Raw genomic sequence first — 10,468 nt, 5'->3', positions numbered from 1 at the left:
ATAGAAATGGTAAGCCTGTCCTTTTCAGATGCATGTCCATGATGATACCATGATACACTCTAAATACTTCAGAGATATATTCATGGGAACAGCTTTAAGCATTCAGGTCTGGACGTGTGCTATCTGCCTAATGCTTTCCATTCCAACTTGCCTTCGGAACATCTTCAATGACTCTGTCAAATGGCAGCCATGTTTATTGTTTTAGAAGTGTCATTACCTTTACATAGACTCACTTCTCTGCTTTACAGTTTTACACAATTCATATATTTCCTAGCTCATGAATGTATATGGGTATGCATATGACAACACATCTTTTAACTTGTATCTTGTTTTTGCTTCTAATAATATTAGCATGCCTACAAATCTATTTGCTGGATCTATAATGTGTTTCAGAATGTTATAGGGGTGAGTCAAACAGGAAGCAAATAAGATAGATGGTATCAGGAAATGACTATGACTGGAGCGGACTGGAAGCCCCAGATCAGAAAGCCCCTTGGCACCATATATAGCAGGACTGCCATGGCAACATCACATCACAACACTCATGATGACAATGTCTGACATAAGCGTATAGAAAATGTAAATAAATAGGCCCATGTAAGCCCAATTGTCTCACTGGGGTCCACCATCTCCTCATGTTCCACCAAGCAAAGCACAAACACTTGGGCATTTTTAATGTGGTGGATGGATGAAAAGCATATTTTCATTGTAAATCTTCTTATGTGGAAAAAGTATGTTGTTTGTTTGATTTGGTTTGTGTTTGTTTTGCCAAAGTCATGTTCTTTTATTGTGGTAATATTCTCTTTTGATAGAAATCGTATACCATAATTTACCTCCCAGGTTTAATTTTTTCCTGTAACTTTCAATGACCCATGTGAAGTCACTTCCTTGTTTTCTGACAGAAAGGGTGAACATGACATTTCCTGGGTTTCCTTCCTCTGTTCAGAGGTTAAGCTGTTGCATTACTAAAACATGTGATGTTATCTCCAACAAGAGGTTCCCATGCTTATGTTGTTCCCACTTTTACTGCTGTTATGACTGTGGTGGCATCACTGAAAAGTGTGTTCAGTTGCTTTGTGTGTGTGTGTGTGTGTGCGTGCGTGCATGGGTATGCATGTGTGTGCGTGCATCATGTGTGAGTGTGCATTTTGGTTTTCCAGTCGAATAAGAAATCTCCATAGATATTTTACACAATAGTCATAGATGTTGCTGTTTCAAAACACACCACCCCATTATTCCATGCTCTGCTTGTTTTACAAGGATTCATTGGTGTTTCATGTGAATTGCAGGTATGCTGAAGTTTGACATGAAGTGAAATGGCACATCTTCGCTGCCATCACACATAAACCTCACTTTGGCTTGACGGTATTGTTTTCACATCTATAGGCCAGTGTCAGGGGCGGAGCTATGGAGGGCGAGCAGGGCATTTCCCCCAGGGCCCAGCTGTTTTGGTGGTGGGGGCCCTATTGTGATCTTGGCAAACCATATGGGGGCCCTATCAGTGTCTTGCCCTGGGTACCTGTGAGCATTATCCACCACTGACCAGACTAGTACCATCTCCACAGCCCACGTCAAAGCCACCACTGTAACTATGACAGACTCAAGGCTTTGTTTGGTTCAGTGTAACCATAGCAAAGACGTCACCGCATTTCCTGCCCCCCCTCTCCTCCATCATGTTCATCACACTCGCTGCAACATGTCCTCACAGTGACACCTAAACAATGAAGTGTGACGTGATTTCAAAGCAGCACAGCAAACCACAATCAGGAGATGACAGGGTTGGAGTGGTGTACACACACACACACACACACACACACACACACACACACACACACACACACACACACACACACACACACACACACACACACATATATACACACACACACACACACAGAACCTTCTGTGATAATAAATCTCTACACAAAATGCACCACCCTCACCCGCCTCCTTCAATTTCCTTTAGAATTAATAGAGCTAATATGCCTTTTTACACCAAATGATGTGTAAGGATGTGTGAAGGCCAGGTCAAGAAAAGAGGTGTGATCCCTCATTTTTGGTTCATTATAGGCCCTACTGCAGCAGGCGTGTCAAACTCAAATTGACAGAGGGCCAAAATCAAAATCTGTAGCGAAGTCGAGGGCCAAACTCAATATTAATTTAAAAAAAATTGTGCATACACACACTTAATACTCATATTTAAATTCCACAGTCCCATTATAGCTCAAATGTGACTGCACATATTCTGTTGCCTATTTGTGGGCTTTTTCACTGTCCTGGGCCCTGGCTCATATTCCTGTGACACATTAAATTTCATGTTCAAGTATTATTACGCAATATATTAATAGTGGGCCAACTGTAATACATATTTGAAATGATGTCACGGGCCGAATAAATTGGCTCTGCGGGCCAAATTTGGCCACCGGGCCTGAGTTTGACCTCCTCAAAGTTCTTATGGGGATCGAACACAGGTCATTGGCACCACATTGTCAATCCTGATGGAGCAATAGCCAATCGACACCATTACACTGGGGCTTGGCTGGATGAGTTCAGTCCCAGAGTTGTGTATCTGCTGTTAAAATTAGCTTCCACTATAATCTATGGACCTAGCTACAGCTACCAGACCTAGCACTACAATGAACAAAAAAGGCAATTCTTTTCAATTGATTGTTGACACAGCTTGACTAAGCATAATGTAATGCATCTATTGTCGCTCCAACCTTACACGCCTGGGCAAATACCATGAATCAGCAGAGTTCTGATTAGCCCAAACTGATTTCCGATAAGTAATAACTTATTCTGAAACTGCATCATTGTCTGGGAATGTGTGTGCGTGTGCACGTGCGTGCATGTGTGTGTGTGTGTGTGTGTGTGTGTGTGTGTGTGTGCGTGCGTGTGTGTGTGTGCGTGCGTGTGTGTGCGTGCGTGTGCGTGTGAGTGCGCGCGTGTGTCATAATTGCATGTCATCATGACATATTATGAAGGATTCTCTTGGCCATCCCCCTCTCTCAGCGGTCCCGTTAGAAGTAGAGTAGAGTAGAGTCATCATCTGTGTGTGCCAATGGTAATCAATGAACATGTGAATTAGGGAGAGCTACCTGTATGTTAAAAGACGGGAATAGTAGCAATTTTCTTGTTAACCTCGTCTTGAATTTGGGTCACCACCACGGACACGTTTTAGTTTTTAAAAGTTTAAATCAACCCTCTAAGTCACTGGTTCTTAACCTTTTTTTCTCAACGCGCCCCCTTACTTGTGCCCAAGACAAGCCGCGCACCCCCAACCCAAACTTCTACAAGTCCATATGCTCTAAAAAAGATTTAAGTGATTAATTACAATGATTTTTGCTTGAGACATTCATCAATACCTTAATGACTATAGGCCTACATGGGGACCAAAATATGTTTTAATTTGGCCTAATTATAATGTTCGCTGGCAGAATTGTGGTCACAACCTTAACACAAACAAAATTCTGCGCACCCCCTGAAATATCTGGCGCACCCCCAGGGGGTGCCCGCACCCCAGGTTAAGAACCACTGCTCTAAATGATAACTTCTTACATCAAGGCTTTTTGAATTGAATCAGTGGAACAAAATAGAAAACAAAATTGTAAATGGTCTATAGCAGTGGTTCTCAACCTCATCATAAGCCTGCCAACGCCCCCTTGACCTCATCATAAGCCTGCCAACGCCCCCTTGACCTCATCATCAGCCTGCCAATGCCCCCTTAATATTAAAAAAAATAAATAGGGTAATGCCCCCACACCCCCCTGCTCCCCCCGCAATCTAGACCTACAGACTTGACGAATTCATGTCTGGCAGAGCCTATTTAAGACATGAGGTGAAACTGATTCGAACACAAGGGACGGTAACAGGAATTCAACACAATACGAGGGTTTAGACCGGACAATAAATCCTGTCCAACCAACAGGTGTGTTCGGTCAGCAGGTAATTTTAATGTGTGAGGCGCTTTTATTGAAAATAAAACATGTAGACTAGACTCTACATGGAGGTTAAAAAGTGTGAAGGAACATAGACAAAACAAAAAGACATTTTAAATGGTTTATTACGAAATATTTATAATTTGCTTAGTACCGTAAAAGTGTATGTTCTAGATTCCAGACTGAAGCTTAAAAAAACGTTATTGTCTAACGTGTTGCTATGATAGAAAATTGTATTTGGAGGCAGATGAAATTGTATAAGACCCACGGTAGTAGTTAGACCTCCTGACATCCCACCCAACACACCTCAGTGCACTGCATTAGCCCAGCAGATCTTTGGATGCCACTTCATGCACCAGACCCTGCCTGCCTGATAGCACAAACCTGGGAACAGGCAGGGTCTGGAGTCAGAAACACCCTTAAATACTGAGGGAGAGCACACATGCTGCCACTAGTGTTGCTACCTGTCCCTGTTTTAATTTGTCCTGGGTTTTACTGTTTGTTTGTTTTTTACTGTTGCTTCCAAGAAAAAACTTAAATTGGGTTCTTGAAATGTCCAGCGTTTGCTTTTGTCAAACAGAGGTGGCAACAGTAGCAGTCACTGTTGGACACATTTTTGTGTGCAAGTGAGGATAAATCTGTCCCGGGGCTCGAGCTTCACACAGGCCCAAGGTGACTGGGATATTATTCTGGTGAGTGCCCAATATTTTTTCAGATGGCCCACCATTTCTGATTTCTGACTACTCCTGGTACTATGCCTGGTAGTTCCACTCTCTACCTCACTCCATGGATGAGGTTCTCTTGAGCTAGCACCTAACCCTACATTGCTCCAGGGACTGTTACCAATTTCTGACTGCTCCTGGTAGTGCGACATTCCTGGTTATCCTGACAGAACACACTGGCACTATGGTGGGTCAGGTGATATACAGGAGAAGATTCTCATTCATCCAGATCCCGTCATCCAAAGAGTTTAGTTGTAACCAACTGATCTTCTTGGAGAATAAAAATAAGGCATAGTTTGGAATTACAAAATATGTGTGTAAAAAGTGACACTTTTTAAGACCGTTCATAGCGGCTAGGTTCTTGTTTGCGTTTGTGTAATTGCCATGGCATGTCTGTCGTTTGTTATTTTTCATGTAGCGTCCCCCTGCACTCATACACTACATTACCCAGCATACACCACACTGATAGCCACACCTAGCTAATTGCTAATTGCATGTTTCCCCATTGAACCGGCAGCAGCATCTGCTCGGTGAGTTTGAACATAGCGACACACACTACAAACCACAAACACAGTTTTACCGTTAAATGCAGTTTAATGTTAACACCCTAGCGAACAGTAAGAGGCCCACTGATTCTGCTTCACTCTTCATCCCTTTGCAATATTAGTTTCTGCCAAACTCACACTTGTTGCTACTCACATCAACACTGATTTCTCCCTGGTCCGTCTGGCATGGATTCCCCGTAGGAAGCGCGCACCTCGGGTGAGCTGTGTTTTTAAGTTCCACCTTGGACTAGGGAAAGTTTAATCGCTGTAGGGGTGAGTGTTGTGTCTTATGTGATGTTTATGTGATTTATGTTTACTGTGGGGATGGGAAATGTAAGTAGAAATATTTACTGATGTTTGTTAGGTATTTTAATGGTGATAGAAATGTTTACATTTTTAATATTCACTTTGAATATTGTTTTTGTTTTGTTTATGAATTTGGGTTAATGGACTTGTCCAATCTTTTCCAACTGCATTCTCATTGGTAGACTAAGCTCAGCAGGTATTTGGCCAATAATGTAATTATCATTTCTCCTATCTCTGTCAATTATTGAATTCCTAGCTTTTGTGTTTCAGCCAATCATTGCACTTTGTTTATTTTGAGCTTAGCCAATCAGAGGGTAATTGGAGGGGTATTTAGAGGGTTTGGTTTTGTTTCTTTTCAGTCTGGAACTGGCTCTGAGAGAGGTGAGATCTTTGTCACTCTGAACTGTGAATGTAAAGCATTGTTGCTGCAACTTGTCGTGAGGTTGCCTCCAGTTCTGTTTATTGTATTTATCTTTAATTATGCCTATGATGGCCCGTTTTGTTTTCCTTTTTGAAAGTCTTTTGTTTTGCATTTTGAGCACTTCTCGGCACTGTAAATAAATCCTCACGATCATTCACTTTTAAAACCTCGTTCTCGTCTGACTCATTTGGTGGTGACGCTTAGTGGAAGTGGAGCGGCAACGTAACACTTTTCACAATGTGCCTTTCTTTCAAGTGCCTTTCTTTTGTGGTTCCAAGATGAACTCTTTGGGTGATGTACATTTTACCACCAGCAGAGGGTGCTGTGAGAGAGACAGTATATAGCTCTGACTTTGGAAACCAGCAACTGACCTCAAGGAGGCACAAGGAAGTAGACCGTGAATGGTTGTGGCTTTTCTGCCATCAGACAGCATAATATACATCTTAAAAGATCACTATTAATATGTAACCAGTAAAATACACAAGAGAACAAGGCCGAGGCCCTGTCCGTCACCCACAATTGAAGGTAGCTGTTTCTGTTTCTCTGCAATGCTTACAATGTGAGGTCGTCTGCAAAAACTGGAAAACCTCAGTGAGCACAGCTCAAGGCCACCCTAGCCTACTACACTGTGTAGTACACACACGCACACACACACGCACACATACACACACGCACGCGCGCACACACACACACACACACACACACGCACGCGCGCACACACACACACACACACACACGCGTTAAAATAGCACAGCCAAAATAGTAAAATGCAACAGACCCCTCCAAGCACAATACTCGAGCGAAGTATGTAGGTATTTACAGTTGCCGTTCACATCTAAGTGGAGGGAGCTTGCTTTCAGCGGTCTAGTCCCAGTAGGGTCATTGCAGGGACAGCTGACTCACTGCCCCTCTGAGCCCTGCCGCCGTAACTAATGGAGCTGGGCTGGGGGAGAGGCCTGAGACTGAACAGTAACTCCCAACGAATGCCATAAATAACGGCCACAGAGTGTTTGATACAAGGGGAGCGGGACTTCACGCACGCACGCACGCACGCACGCACGCACGCACGCACGCACGCACGCACGCATATAATCAAATAATGTGGACCAGAGACAGAGGGTAAGGAGGTATTGGAAAACCCTCCCTACACCCCACCTCCTGTGTGTGTGTGCTGCATGCATGAGAGAGAGAGAGAGAGAGAGAGAGAGAGAGAGAGAGAGAGAGAGAGAGAGAGAGAGAACATCTTTTTGGCACACTCGTTGTTTTAGTCTTCAGCAAACCATTCCCCCTGATCTGTCATGGTCACCCCGTGCAGATCCTTTTTTTGGACAATAACAGAACCAAAACAAAGCAGCTCTCAGCAATGCAGCATGACTCACGCCGCTGCTCCCCAGAGACGCCGAAACCACGACGGCTGCTGGGCGGGCAGGCAGTGTGAACACTTTTTCATGGGGCAGTCATCCAGCAGCTTTATCTTGAGGCTTTAGATCTGAGGGTTGCAGGTTCGAATCCCACCCTTCCACTCCCTACCTCACTCCATGGCTGAGGTGCCCTTGAGCAAGGCACCTAACCCCACATTGCTCCAGGGACTGGAACCAATACCCTGTAAAAAATAACTGTACGTCGCTCTGGATAAAAGCATCAGAAAGTGTAATGTAATGTAATCTTCCCCCTTCCTGACATGTCTTGTAGCCCCATAATGCACGCTGTTCCACCACTGTAATAGTTGCTAAAGAGTTAACCAGCATAGCACTGCACTACTGTGACATAACACAGGGCCTTCAGTAATGCACCACGACTTGGTCATTGCCATTATGGTAACAGCAAATTTATAACGCTGTGTGTTAACGGTTAAAGTACGTGCCAATGATGTCTTCTTCTTCACCACTAATTACCAACCAGCGCCCAGTAAAACAACTGTAAGTCGCTTTGGATAAAAGCATCAGCTAAGTAATGTAATGTAATCTTCCGACCATCCTGACATGGCTTTTAAAGCGTGTTACCATGCTGTCTTCTTCACCACTAATTACGGGCTCTCCTACTCCATCTGACAGAGCTTGACGGAGGCTCCGTAGCAGGCGAACTCGTAGCCGGGGTAGAGGGCCTGGGTGAAGGTGGCCTTGACCCTGTGCAGCAGGGTCATGGTGTCGGACACGCTGTAGAAGGACAGGGTGCCCGCCCTGTGGTCCAGGTAGATGCCTATCTTGAAGGCGCATGGGGCGGCTATCTTGCTCACCACGTTGTTGTGCCAGAAGGAGAACCCTTTGCGGGAGCAGAACAGGCTCCAAGACCTGTCGTTGCGGCCAAAGTGCGAGTCGGCCCCCTCCCCCTTCCTGCCCACGTCTCGGTAGGCCACGGCCATGTTGACGCCCATGCCGCTCCACTCGGCCTCCCAGTAGCAGCGGCCCGACAGGCCCTCGCTGGCCAGCACCTGGCACCAGTAGTCAAAGCGCTCCGGGTGGTCCGTGCACGAGTGCTCCCGGCCGCGCACCGTCACCGCCCCGTTGTCCTGGGAGAGGGACAGGTCCTTGTGGGCCGTCTTGGGGTCCAGTTTGAATGGACAGGAGTCTGGGAGACACAGATGGACACAGCAGAGTTGTATCAAGTAAAGGTAGAAGAACTCTTACAGATGTATAATTACAACATGAGTAGTATCATATTACACGGTTTCAACTTTGTAATAAAGTTTTGTGAGAGCCCGCACACCTCGAAGGCTTCTTTTTCAGCAAGTGCCGCTTTTCGGGGTACTTCAGTCATCAGTTTTCAAAACTTCAGTTTTCACGGTTCACCACTTTATTTTTGGTGCTGATGTTTCGGCAACTAGGCCTTCATCAGAGTAATATCATACTACTAGTGTTGTAATTACATTGGTAAAAGTACTTCTACTTCTACTTTATACAATTCTGGGACACACAGAGGATAGAGAAAGTGGAGAGGTTGAGATGGAGAAAGACTAGAATGGGGTGGTGTGGAGTGAGGATTGGGTTGACAAGAGAGACAGAGATTTTCCTCATTGGCCATCCAAATACCATGCGATTTGGCAACACAATGACAATGTTGTGTTTGATTTGCTAAGTACCAGGCATGTACAACCAATTAGGCTATGATACATCAGCTAGATAGTGGCAGTGCTACTCTGCCAAACATTAGACAATAGACACTCACAGTATAGAAACTCCGGATGGATGTTGGGCTCTGGACTCTGGACGATTTTCACTGTGCTGGCTGTGGACAGGACACAGGCACTCAGGTTAGCAGCTGCATTAGCCAGCAATGGTGGTGGTGTCACACCTGATACAGTCATTCTGTTTGGCTGTCAATCATTGACCCGAAAGTAAATTTGTTAACAAGAATGGGCGATTTTGTCTCCCCAGAATTTATGGTTATAAGATATATTTGGCCTGCCCTTGGCCTTGCTCTGCCTGTTGCACAGGGGCTGGCAAAAGATACTGTAGTACAGCCAATACAGTTCATCTGTCAGGGATTGTTCTATATGTAGTTCTGCCACTGGACAGGAACCATTGGAAAATGAATACAAATTAACTGAAAAGCGTATGGCAGTCATGGGTAAGCGGTTAGAGCATCAGACTAAGCCCAAAGGTTGTCGGTTTGGCTTCCAACCCGCCAGGTTGGTGGGGGGAGTAGGCCTAATTAACCAGTGCTCTCCCCCATCCTCCTATGACTGACCGTCATGCCGTACTCTTCGGGCACCATAGGGGACTGTCCCCTTGCACAGGTCAGGCATAAATGCAATTTTGTTGTGTGCAGTGTTCACTTGTGTCACAATGACAATGGGAGTTGAAATTTCCCAATTGGGCTTTCACTTCGCTATATTACTCTAAAATACAGTATATGCTGTACAGTTTTTGTTAGTCTCTTCAGGCACCATTTTGTCTCCCCGGCCGCTGACCTGCCCTGGTGATCTTTGGCCACTCGACCTTCAGCACGTCCTCAAATCTCTTCCTCAGGGCGAAGACGGCACTCGTCATCTTGCCGAAGTCCAGCAGGGGGTCTGTGTGGACATTGGCCGGGTCCGCCAAGGCAGCAGGGGCCGAGAGAGACTGGCAACACTACATTACACACAGGGAGAGAGAGAGAGAGAGAGAGAGAGAGAGAGAGAGAGAGAGAGAGAGAGAGAGAGATAGAGAGAGAGAGAGAGAGAATAAGAGATGGAAATATAAAAACAGAGGAAGAGACAGAAACAAAAACTGCACAGCATCTACAATATATTACAGTAATCTTTGCATTTCAGTTCATTTTTGATTAATACGACTATGGTCGTGAATAGAGTCATAAATAATCATTTCTTCTTTTACCACATTTAAATGAAAGTGGGAAGTTAAGTGGTATGATGCAATAGGAAGGGTGTAGCACTGCATGGAAAGTATGTACTGGAAAGACTAAATCACAAGTAGGGTGTGACTCAAGAAGGGAGTGTGAGACGTGTGTGCATATCAATAGACTTGGGGTGTTTCTTCTGGAGAGTGTCTTGCAAACATTTGAGGGGATACGTCCCGCACATACTATCTGGATATC

The 10,468-nt window shown here is 44.9% G+C and overlaps 1 protein-coding gene across 1 annotated transcript in view; it reads right to left on the bottom strand.

The window, feature by feature from the left end:
• Positions 1-7,732: 7,732 nt before the first annotated feature.
• ftr66 (finTRIM family, member 66) overlaps positions 7,733-10,468 on the bottom strand; it is an 8,322-nt gene continuing 5,586 nt past the window's right edge. Inside the window, exons 4-6 of the mRNA XM_063220143.1 lie at positions 9,843-10,002; positions 9,098-9,157; positions 7,733-8,500 (exon numbers count right to left, since the gene is read on the bottom strand). Coding sequence (XP_063076213.1) covers positions 7,971-8,500; positions 9,098-9,157; positions 9,843-10,002 — 750 coding nt within the window. The 3' untranslated portion in view covers positions 7,733-7,970. The remainder of the gene's footprint in view (positions 8,501-9,097; positions 9,158-9,842; positions 10,003-10,468) is intronic.

Source organism: Engraulis encrasicolus, chromosome 16 (genome assembly GCF_034702125.1).
Source record: "Engraulis encrasicolus isolate BLACKSEA-1 chromosome 16, IST_EnEncr_1.0, whole genome shotgun sequence".
NCBI classification, from domain to species: domain Eukaryota; kingdom Metazoa; phylum Chordata; class Actinopteri; order Clupeiformes; family Engraulidae; genus Engraulis; species Engraulis encrasicolus.
Note: the sequence above shows the minus strand (reverse complement) of the source record. Positions and strands in the feature narration are given on the sequence as shown.